At 43.5% G+C, this 12,775-nt stretch overlaps 1 protein-coding gene across 1 annotated transcript in view; it reads right to left on the reverse strand.

The window, feature by feature from the left end:
• Positions 1-12,775, reverse strand: part of LOC124788443 (solute carrier family 22 member 7-like) — a 158,165-nt gene that overhangs the window by 50,425 nt on the left and 94,965 nt on the right. The window contains exon 3 of the mRNA XM_047255715.1: positions 8,320-8,550. Within this exon, the coding sequence (XP_047111671.1) occupies positions 8,320-8,550 (231 nt within the window). The remainder of the gene's footprint in view (positions 1-8,319; positions 8,551-12,775) is intronic.

Consider the following 12,775-nt stretch of genomic DNA (forward strand, 5'->3'; position numbering starts at 1 on the left):
CTTCAACACGATACCACAGTTCATCAGGAGTAGTGACTGGCGTATTGTGACGAGCCAGTTGCTCGGCCACCATTGACCGGACGTTTTCAGTTGGTGAGAGATCTGGAGAAAGTGCTGGCCAGGGCAGCAGTCGAACATTTTCTGTATCCAGAAAGGCCCGTACAGGACCTGCAACATGCGGTCGTGCATTATCCTGCTGAAGTGTAGGGTTTCGCAGGAATCACATGAAGGGTAGAGCCACGGGTCATAACACATCTGAAATGTAACGTCCAATGTTCAAAGTGCCGTCAATGAGAACAAGAGGTGACCGAGACGTGTAACCAATGGCACCCCATACCATCACGCCGGTCGTCAAACACGGTTGCGACCATCATGATACTGTAAAAGAACCGGGATTCATCCGAAAAGGTGACGTTTTGCCATTCGTGCACCCCGGTTCGTCGTTGAGTAGACCGTCACAGGCGCTGCTGCCTGTGATGCAGCGTCAAGGGTACCCGCAGCCATGGTCTCCGAGCTGATAGTGCATGCTGATGCAAACGTGGTCGAACTGTTCGTGCAGATGGTTATTGTCTTGCAAACGTCCCCATCTGTTGACTCAGGGATCGAGACGTGGCTGCACGATCCGTTAGAGCCATGCAGATAAGGTGCCTGTCATCTCGACTGCTAGTGATACGAGGCCATTGGGATCCAGCATGGCGTTCCGTATTACCCTCCTGAACCCACCGATTCCATATTCTGCTAACAGTCATTGGATCTCGACCAACGCGAGCAGCAATGTCGCGATACGATAAACCGCAATCGCGATAGGCTACAATCCGACCTTTATCAAAGTCGGAAACGTGATGGAACGCATTTCTCCTCCTTACAGGAGGCATCACAACAACGTTCCACCAGGCAACGCCGGTCAACTGCTGTTTGTGTATGAGAAATCGGTTGGAAACTTTCCTAATGTCAGAACGTTGGAGGTGCCGCCACCGGCGCCAACCTTACGTGAATGCTCTGAAAAACTTATCATTTGCATATCAGAGCATCTTCTTCCTGTCGAATAAATTTCGCGTCTGTAGCACGTCATCTTCTTGGTGTGGCAATTTTAATGGCCAGTAGTGTAAATCTGCTGTCTCGTCATTCGGTTATTTTGATCCTGCAGCCATTATGATTCAAGACACAAAGGAATTAAAGACGTTAGCTGTCAGGCAGAATTCATTTATATGAATGGGAAAAGTTGAAAATTTGTGCCTGACCAGTATTCGAACGTCTGTCTCGTCCTTAATTTTTTTTATTATGAAACGCGAAGGTTAATACTGAAAGTTTTGGATCCGGTGGGGTGCGAACCAGAAACACACCATACGCTGCTACCTTACAGTTATTGGACAATATTAATTTCTTTCTTGTTTTGATTGTAACGGCAAGAAAGAACGGACACAGGGGCAACTTAAGGCTGGGTGGAGACAAGGTTGGCAAGGGTCGCATGCCGTGGCCTAACCACGATGCCTCCCCCCCCCCCCTTTCTCCCCCCCTACTGTCACTGCGCTGGACTATCACATAGTACCGCCCTTTTCTTTATTTATCTTTTATTTTTATTTATCTGAAATTACTTGCTGCTCTAAAAAGGAAGGAACATAGTGGGACAAAATCCTACATGGCTTCCACCACTTAAAAAGAAAGTGTATCATTTTTAGTCTTACCGTGCAACAACTTATTTCTCCATTACTTAAACAACAAAAAGTCTAACAGAGCCACAAAAATGAAATAAACTGTGTAAAGATACATCTGAAAGGTAACGGCAATGAGAATTCCACGACGACCGGTTAACTCACCACTTTTTTGTCAATTTTACCAAAAACAAGGTAACAGGAATGAAACATTCCAACAGTAAAGGGTTTCTACACATCATCCAACTCCTTGACGACTAAAGACGAGATACAGCATGTTCGCAAAAAGTGGACGACAGTGTGGCAACCTATCCATTGGGCAGAAACCATATACTGGAAAAAGGCACAAGGTTCCGTGTCATGACCGCTCACCATCACGTAATGAACATAGAGCCCGATACGCCACACAACTGTATTGTTCTCTGTTCTGGGGAACAAAGTTGAATCGGGACGCAGGAGAATGTCAGTGGAGATTGTCGCTTCCGTCCTCCTGGCAAGAAATGCCAATTGTCGGCGGAGCCAACTGCAATAACTGTGTGCGCATGAGACCAAGGGGTGACACAAATGTATCTGTTTCATGGCAACAACTGCATCGGTCCAATAGGAAAAAGTCGAACGTTGTTGGAGACAAGGTTATGAACGACTTGGTACCACGAGAACACAGGGGTAGGCTGACACTGGATCAAACAACCTTCCATTCTGTGTCTGGTGATGGGGACTCCACAGAGGAAACGTGATTAGGAAACGTCCAGCGGCATACTAGCATTTTTACAGAGAGATCAGATTGGGTTCAAATGGCTCTGAGCACTATGGGACTCAACAGCTGAGATCATCATTCCCCTAGAACTACTTAAACCTAACTAACCTAAAGTCATCACACACATCCATGCCCTAGGCAGGATTCGCACCTGTGACCGTAGCGGTCGCGCGGTTCCAGACTGAAGCGCCTAGTCCTGAAGTAACAGACATAAAAAAAATTCACGAATATGCCTTAATTTATTATTTATCCTACCAACATCTATTGGCGGAGTTAAGCTCTTGGGTCGGAGACAGGCAAAAAGGCGAGCTATAAGTCACTAGGGGACGCGAAGACACTTAAAAGTAGTGCGTCGAAGAAGTAAATCAGAAGCCTCATCCCGAACATCAGGGAGGCCAAAACCTCCCTCCAACAGGGCTCGCGCCATAGCCGGATAACGCACTCGAAAAATAGGGTTTCACCAAATATACTTGCTAGATAATCGATGTAACTTTCGGGACATCATCGCAGGAAAGGCACAAATTTGGGCAACAAAATAAGATTTACACAACACGTAAGTTTCCAAGGACTGAAAGTTATGAAGTAACGAGAGAGAGCGACGCAAGTGTTTAAGGATCGCTCGTTGAATCCAGTCCGTGACGGATGTCCAGTTTAACCCACCAATCTTCATCGGACAACAATCGATAACAATACCCAACGATCGATTGCGGGGGACCGCAAAAGCCCATGGAATCACAACCGCGTCAGAACCCCGCACACTGAGTAATCAGTGTCTCCGGTCGTTAACCTGTGCTCTCGTAAGACGACAAAATGCATCCTACAGTCCTTGAGCATCGGTATGTCGTCATGAGAAGGAAGAAGCACCGTAAAGCCAACGGCGCACGCGCTAACGATAAACCTTTCGCCCAATAACGACCTGCTATCCAGTGGAGCAACTATGGGCCTCAAAATGGGTTCCAGAAGAAGCGCGAGTAACGACATAGATAGCGGACTACACCTCGTCACACTTCTATGGAGGGGGGGGGGGGGGAGGCGACCGTTCACATCAGTAGACGCCTGAATGCCAGTAACTAGAGACGTGTACGTCCTTCGTGCATCATTAAAACCAACAGCTGTCAACTCTCGCTACAGAATAACTAGACTAGCCCGGTCACTCGCACGATTAAAATCAATGGAAAGTAGACCTCCCGTTAAAAGGACAGAGGAGGCAGTCGAGATCACGACATTCAGCAAGCGAGTACGACCCAGATGACAGCTTTGATAATGCGCGACCACGCCAGCGAGCAAAACCGACAGACGGCTGTTTATCGCCAGTGCGACTATTTTATGACCAAAATAGAGTAGCGTCCCGTCTTTTTGGTAATTAAAACAATTCTTCCGATCTTAATGGAGGGTGGGATGTAGACCCCTTGCACCATTTCATGCACCATATACGTTATCGTATCTCCTATCAGAGGCCACATCCGAAAATAAAATTCTTCGGCAAGAACATTCAAACCCGGCAATGTGCGGGAAGGAGAGTGAATTGCAATCTCATGAACGTAATCAAGATGAAAACTGCCAAAAATTCCTCATGGAGAGTTGGCGTAACAACACTATCAAGGAGGAAGTAAAATCAGCAGGCCGTATTTCGTCATATTCCACTCCGGTGTAGAGATCGGAAATATACCGAGAGAGTTCACGCATTATATCTGGTTGGGATGACCACTCGCTACCATCTACAGAACGAATGGTACTCAGACACTTCCTTGGAGGCAACGTTCGAAGCCGAATTAGATCATACACAGACGCCAACTCATACTGGAGAACCGAACGTGTCTGGGAAGGCAAACGAAGACCATTTAATTGCAGTATTTTGAGTTACGGGAGTTTCGCCGTCAGGTAACGACATTCATAACTCTCAGTGGGACGTCTCGAGCACAGTCATAAAGATCGCGAAGGACAGCATAATAAAATTCCCGAGAGTTCCTCATTTCATCCGCTTTAACGTTGCTAAATGGCATGAGTGCAGTGCAAAGCCGAGGTGTGGCAGTGGCAGCTCACCATTCCATAAGCGAGGGATAACGCACCCTGAAATGGCTTGCTCGCCACGGCAGCGATGACGTCATCCAGAGAGGGGACCACCAGAGATAACATATTTTGCTGCCAAATATGGCGAGAAAGATGTACCCGCTGCGTGACGTGGTTAAGAGTCATTGAAACAACACAGTGAAGTTGGCTGGAATTGTTTCAACTGACAAATGCTGAATGCGTAGTGAAGCAGCCAAATGAAAGTGGTCCAGTCGACTGCTAGAAGCAGCTGTAAAGTATGTAAACCACACTAAAGTCGGATATTTTCAGATCTATGTTTCTCGTAGACTCAACGAATTTTTACGTTGTTCACAAATTCAACATCTTCTAGGATTTTCACGCCAATTAGGCCATATAAGCGTGATCTTTTCCAAATGTACGTCCGACCAAAATGTTTTTTCGGAGTCCAATACGTGATGTTAATGACACTTTTATTGCACACAGTTTTCTTATACCCCTGTCAGGATTCTTCACTGCGCGACTGCAGTACAAGTAAGTTATGTTATAGTTTGTTATCCACATCCTGTGTATTACAGTTGTTCATTATAAACATTTATAAAATGTTTGTAACTTGTGTCCTGCTGTTTTACACTGAATATGCCAAACATTCAGTAATTCTATTTTCAAATATTATTATGTTTGACATGGACTACTGGTCAATAAGTTGTCCTCACCTAAAGTACGTTTGTACTCCCAGGATGTAGTTCTCATTTTAATGAACAACAGGTCACATATTCCTTTACACTTAAAACTGTGTTGTTAAATACTGTTATGTACATAACCGATATGTATTGATATATTAGATAATTCATCTGTAACTCGATATCTACATTCCAGCTAAAGTGTTTAAGTGTGTACATATGCAAGTACATATTTTGTTTAGCAATCACTTTAATTGATTATGAGCAGAATTTTTTCTATATGCTTTCCAAAATGTACACTCAATGGTTGAGCCCCTAATGCCTTTATCTTAAGGTTTACATTGTTTAAATAATGTTACTCATCGCTACCGCTACTACATACATATGTTGTCAATATTCCTTTAAGCCCAATTTGAGTACATGGTTGGTTACACTGTTGTTATTTATTCCCTCCCCTTCATTATGATACTAGCACTACTGATATACTAAGCTTCTAGACAGCAAAGGACTTGGAAGAGCAGTTGAATGGAATGGACAGTGTCTTGAAAGGAGGATATAAGATGAACATCAACAAAAGCAAAACAAGGATAATGGAATGTAGTCTAATTAAGTCGGGTGATGCTGAGGGAATTAGATTAGGAAATGAGGCACTTAAAGTAGTAAAGGAGTTTTGCTATTTGGGGAGCAAAATAACTGATGATGGTCGAAGTAGAGAGGATATAAAATGTAGGCTGCCAATGGCAAGGAAAGCGTTTCAGAAGAAGAGAAATTTGTTAACATCCAGTATTGATTTAAGTGTCAGGAAGTCATTTCTGAAAGTATTCGTATGGAGTGTAGCCATGTATGGAAGTGAAACATGGACGATAAATAGTTTGGACAAGAAGAGAATAGAAGCTTTCGAAATGTGGTGCTACAGAAGAATGCAGAAGATTAGATGGGTAGATCACATAACTAATGAGGAAGTATTGAATAGGATTGGGGAGAAGAGAAGTTTGTGGCACAACTTGACCAGAAGAAGGGATCGGTTAGTAGGACATGTTCTGAGGCATCAAGGGATCACCAATTTAGTATTGGAGGGCAGCGTTGAGGGTAAAAATCGTAGAGGGAGACCAAGAGATGAATACACTAAGCAGATTCAGAAGGATGTAGGTCGCAGTAGGTACTGGGAGATGAAAAAGCTTGCACAGGATAGAGTAGCATGGAGAGCTGCATCAAACCAGTCTCAGGACTGAAGACCACAACAACAACAACAACAACTGTAATGTAACTACATTAACATATGAAGATTTCCTTTAAATATAGTCGATGTGTGGCAGTACTACTATACCTGGACGCATATGAACACTGAGTGACATTTCAACCCATTTAAGAGCACCGTATTTTAGCTTGTTTTAATGTTACAGGTGCGATTTCCATTACGTTTATGATATAATTGACGTTTGTTTATATACTCATGCATTTCATTACGTATATGCAATGAATATGATACTGTTTAACATTAGGTTTATTTATTATTAGGGTTATAAAATGTTTCCTACCTCGCATTGTAACATCTATGTTATCTTATGCCTGGAGATGGAAACTTCATTTTCTCTTTACATGTGAAACTATACCTAATATGTTTACCAAAGATGGTCTAGTCCTCTACATTACCAAGTAACATGTCATACCATGTTATACCATACAACAAAAATTTTCTTTTAAAGATCTTTGACGAACTTATCAACATATTTTATAAAGTAAAATTTACGGTTCGGATCTTCTCTTCAGTACTGCTCTGTGTACATTTAGTATTTGTGTGTTTGCTTCAAAAGTCGTGTGTCATAAATTTACATTGATGGCATGCACTACAGATTTTTAGTAATGACTACTGCAATATGGTGGCTTAAACCATTTTAACCCTGTAAGTATTCGTGTTAATTTACACTTCTTTGTAAAGAACAGTTAACATTTTCTGAATACTACATACAATTATTTGAATCTTTTTGTAGTATCCATTAAAATGGTCCAAGACTGAACCCAGAAGATATTTGGGTTTAATATAAAAGTTCCTAACGGTTCAATTATGTATCTTATACAAAAATTTGTAAGTTGAACGATGCACACAACAGTTACTGGATCAACAACATCTTTGTTGTTTACTACTTAACACTAAAATTCCATCGTCTGGTGTACAAAAAAAAAAAAAAACAAACACTTAACTGACTGAGGTCGTCTTCCGTACCAGTGTTGTCATTGATGTAAAGTTCTGCACCTGAATTGCAAATGGGTGACCAAGGATGCCGTGAACAGTTCCCATGCTGCGTGAAGCCGGCCGTTGTGGCCGTGCGGTTCTAGGCGCTTCAGTCTGGAAAAGCGTGATGTCCTTAGGTTAGTTAGGTTTAAGTAGTTCTAAGTTCTAGGGGACTGATGACCACAGATTTTAAGTCCCATGGTGCTCAGAGCCATTTGAACCCATGCTGTGTGACCGAAATATTCGTCCCATGACAACGCTGGGGGAGAAGGGGGGGATGGGGTAGGAGGGGGGAGATTACCTCAATCGGTAAAACGTTCTTCTTTTTTTATACTCCAGATGACAGAATTATAGTCTTCAGAAATCAGTCGTGTAGGCAATAAAAATATTTTTAATTCAGCAGCTGTTGTGCGGCTACTGAAATTTACAAAATACAATTGTGGCTGCTCCACAAGAATTCGAAGAAAAAGTATAGTCAAAGAGTTAAATATCAGCACTGGCTAGGAAGAAATAACGCGACACCCTGGGGCCCTGTTCTCGCCATGCACGCACTCATAAAACATTTGCCAGACATCTGGGGGGATTTTTCAGATAAGACCTGCTTCAGCCTGACCTCATTGAATCATCTTCTCCTTTGCAGGAAGTCATTTTCCTTCAAGTAAAGGTTCCTCCCTAAATGTGAACTGCATTCCATGGACGTACTGTGCATTATTCCTACCGCCACGTGGTTGCATGGAGAGCTGGCAGCCACTTCTGCTGGTTATTTGTGAGCTTTCAACTCAGCGTGTGCCAGCTCTCCAAGTGGCACACTGCTCCCCTCAGTCAGATGTAGCGCTCTGGTGTACGGGCGATTGCAATGCCACTACCCGTTCTTGTACTGACAAACAGGGATTGTTCATAGCCTTTAAGACCAAATGGTAACAGAAAATACAAAGGTAATAAGAATAGAAGGATTTTTTTAATTACATGTCACCCATGTAGCCGAACAGCAGTCCCAGGACTGCTCCAATGTTCTGTGCATAGAACATGACGTCACTGACAATGTGCATGTCGTCGCAGACCCAGTTCATCTCTGACGGCACCGTCAGAGGGTACCACGTATCGTCGTACTCCCAGCCGTGCTGGCAGGGCACCTCGGAAGCACCGTCCAGGGCGCTTCCGTTGTACATCAGGCACTTGCTGAATGTCCCACCTTCCCTGTGTAACATAAGTAGAACCTCATTATTAATGCATTCTGCAACATAATTTGAAAACTAAAGCACTGGATACAACTAGTAATCTAGGACAAAATCCAGAAACTGTTTGGGAAATTTGGTTTGCAGACTGTTGTATTGCCTAACAAAAAACTAGAATCACCCACAGGACACCAGAGAGAATTATCGTTTAATGATGCTCGTTCGCTCCCCTGTGTTTCGTGAGGTGCACTGGATTCATTCCACAGCTGTTTTCTACTGATAGGACTAGAGTGTAAGGAACCTGTTTCGGAAGACACCACTCAGTCCTACTATGTGGACTAAACAGTGAAAGACTTTATGTGGAATAGGACAGTTACGAATTAAACTACTAGTACGTTAAATTTGCCTAATTTTCTGACAAAGTGAAGCACCAAGCATGTTGATGAGGTACTCCCATGGCCAACGAGATACCCATATCTCTGCCTGACAGAACACACGTTGGGCAAGCTCGGATGTCAACTTAGAACTACTTAAACCTAACTAACCTAAGGACATCACATACATCCATGCCCGAGGCAGGCCAGGAGGTAGAGGACGAGTTACAACATATGTAGGTCAGCTTGCCTCGGATACAACGGCAATCGAACCAATGCATGCATCCAGGACTGAGTGCTCGTAATGCCTTTCTCATAAATGGGCTAACACTTCCAGGATTTTTGAAAATTTGACTCGGTTTTTTAGTCACTGCAGTAAGTTCACAAAGCCTTCAACTCATGAATTTTCAATTCGTTTCCTCCTTCCTTTTCGGTGCTTCACTTCTTTTGTGAGGCACTGAGTGAGAAATGAAGGAGTGGTCTGTGATGGAAAATAAATATTTTTTTACAGGATTAAAACATAATTGAAATGGTGTAAATCCACCTTGTTTCATCCATGAATCTATTGCTGCTTTAATATGTAGTTATTTACTTGCACAAATATGGTCTTAATGTACAAGTTCCTAGAACTGTAAGCGAATGATAATGTGAATGAGCCGCGGCGCGGCTGTCGGGCGCCAGACGCTATCGATTACTCCTCTCGTTGAGGTTGGCACTATGTGCGATCGCGAGCGCCTCCTGTCGGAGCGGGTCCTAACGAGGGAGTGAGTGCGAGTACGGGAGTGTGGGGCGGACTGCAGGGGAGAACGGACATTGCGGCCGCACTCTGAGGCGACAAGAGAAGAGTTGTTGTGCACGGCCGAGAAGGGAGCGTTGAGCAAGGCGGCAGTCAGCATCGCTTTCCGGGGGACACAGAGTTGCGGCAGTCCAGCGAGCAGACACCAGTTCCGGGGGCAGTGCTCCGGTTTGTGGCCGTGACGTGGGTCGTATATGGCGCAATATAGTTTGCTTGGTACGAATCTGCTGCTCCCTTTATGCCCACGTGTGTTGTTCTGTCCGTATGTGCACTGAAAAGGTTACGCTCCAGCTTAAACAGTGGCTTGTACTTTACATTCATGCATCCTGACTAATTTGTTTTGCTGCAGGCAGCAGTAATTTTTGTCGCGATTGACTTAGCCCGGTGGTGCCTAGTATCCGAGAACAAGACAGCTAACGTGTGACCTGTTGTTTTGGGTTTTGGAGTTCTGTTTGGGCAACCTAGTTATCACGCACACGAATGTATTGCTGCCGAGTGAGGTTAGTCCAAATCTTGTGGAACTGAGCTTTCAGTGACTGGTTCGTCTGCAAGTTAATTAATTTAACTTTTGTGGTGTGTTGTTTTTTTGCTTTCAATGGTGAATTTCTTGTCATTCATTTGTGTATGTTTCGCCGTTAATGATAACTGTGAGTAAGATAGCAAGGTCTTGAAGGGCTTACGTATCCTGACTGTAATTTGGCAACTATTTAATATGATTTCTTGTTTATCGGTCTGGTGAAAACTTATGCCAAATTTACTAATTTCTGCCTGTGGTCCGGATGTTGGTTTGAAGGTAAATCCGTTGCTAAATCTTTACTGGACCTAACTGTTAAGTGATCTTGCGTTGGACTAATGCCATTATTAAATAGTTTCTTGTGTGCTATAAATTGTATTACCATAGACAAGGATACAGGGCACATTCTGTGGTCGAGGAGTAGGCAAGGTTGCTGCTTTGCGCGTGGCGTCTTGTCGCTCGCTATCATTTCCCACGTTAGTACAGGCGGCGTGAGATTTGTTTGCTCGCGGTTGTATGGCCGCTAGTCAGCTGTGCCTGCTCCCACTTCAGGGTGTGCCGTGTTTCGTAAGGCGTACGCCGACTTTCAGTCAATGTTACTCCGGTGTTGCTGTCGGTCGCTTACCGAAACGTTAGTCTGTTTTAGCACGGTGGCCACTGGGCCGTGACGATGTCGGTTGATGACCAGCGTTGGGGCGGTCGTCCGCTCTCAGTGGCTTCTGTCGCTTGGACTTGGCAGTTACCTTCTGGTTAAACAGATCAAACTTGTTTATTTGGTGTAAATTCCTAAGTAGTCTGTGAGAAAAGTTGTGACTCAGCTATTCATGATTTAACACAATTCAAGCATTTTGGTAAGGCATTTTCCCATCTATGTTTTATTTAAATGAGAAATATTTATTGGGGTAATTCACCTGTTGAAGCTTAACATAAAATTTGTAACTTAGCTTTCATGATTTTACTTAATTTAAGCATTCTTGTAAAGCAGTCCTTTATCTACGTTTTATTGATTGGTAATTCTTTATTGGGGTTATTCACTGGTTGAAGGTTAACATATGTTAGTAACCAAGTTTATGTCGTTGCTTAATTGAGATTTGTTAAGAGCCTTTATTGCTGGAAGATCCTTAAGGCTTGGGTGCTTGTAATTGTGAATACTGTTGTCTATGTTGTGGGATACCCTTCCACATCCACAGCCAAGCTGTCCTATCTACCAGTACAGTGAAGACTGTAAGGGAATGACAACGTGTCAAATGTGCAAATGTGGCAGTCTTTACTCAAAGGTGGGGAGTAATGTTGTTCGGTAATTTGCCTTCAAAACAATTACCGGTATACAAATTCATTGCCTTTCAAGTCACCACCAACTCTCTCCTGAACCAGAAATGAAACGTGGAAACACATCTTAAAATGTTTAATTTCTAATGTATTTTCAAAAATAGGAAATTACACATTCAGAAATATGTGGGGTTTTTAACGATACGTCAGTGAGATCCAGTGAATACCACTACCATTTTGGTTCATGTGGTGGAGCGGAACCTGTGATCTGGGGCAAAAGGTTGGAATCAAACAACAAGAGGAGTGCACAAAGGACGTGGAGGCGAGAATCAAATTGGAACACAAATAGGTCTGTTACATTTACAGATTTGTTTCCAACTGAAGGCATTCCTCTAATTTCTGCACACACACACACACACACACACACACACACACACACACACACACACACACACACTCACACTCACACTCACACACACACACACACACACACACACACACACACACACACTCACACTCACACTCACACTCACACTCACACACACACACACACACACACACACACATAGGGCATATCACTGATAATTCATACTGTTCTTTGACCAACAGGAGACATATTTCAAGTGACTGAAAACCAGTGCAGGGCCAACGGCCTTGCCGCAATGGTAATACCTTTTCCCGTCAGCTAACTGAAGATATGCACTGCCTAGCGCTGTTGGCAAGCGGGGTGCACGCAGCCCTTGTGAGACAAAGTGGGGTGCTACTTGGTTGAGAAGTAGCGGCTCTGGTGTCGTAAACTAACAAAACGGCCGGGAAAGCAGATATCACCAATATCATTTTCTCATTGTTTAGCAGGGGTCAACTCAAAACAAATAGCGCTCATCACGCCTTTCATGCCAGTGTCGACAAAAAGTGTCGTCTTTTGTTTCCCATTACAAATAAAATGATACTTAAAGCGTAATTTCAAGTACCCATTCTATAGAGCTGATCCAGGTTAGTGTGAGGGTAATTACCCCTGAGGGGTAAATGAAATTTTCTAAACTGAAACTAAATCATTTTCAAAAGATTTTGAAGTTTGTGGTAAGCTCTTATGCAACCAAACTGCTGAGGTCATCGGTCCCTAGGCTTACGCACTCCTTAATCTAACTTAAACTAACTTACACGCGCACATCCATGCCCTAGGGAGGACTCGAAACACCAACGGGGACAGCCGCGCAGACCGTCACAAGGCGCCTCAGAATGCGCGGCTACATCGCGTGAACATTTGCAAAATATTATTACTATTATCGCAATT

This window comes from Schistocerca piceifrons, chromosome 3, assembly GCF_021461385.2.
Source record: "Schistocerca piceifrons isolate TAMUIC-IGC-003096 chromosome 3, iqSchPice1.1, whole genome shotgun sequence".
NCBI lineage: Eukaryota > Metazoa > Arthropoda > Insecta > Orthoptera > Acrididae > Schistocerca > Schistocerca piceifrons.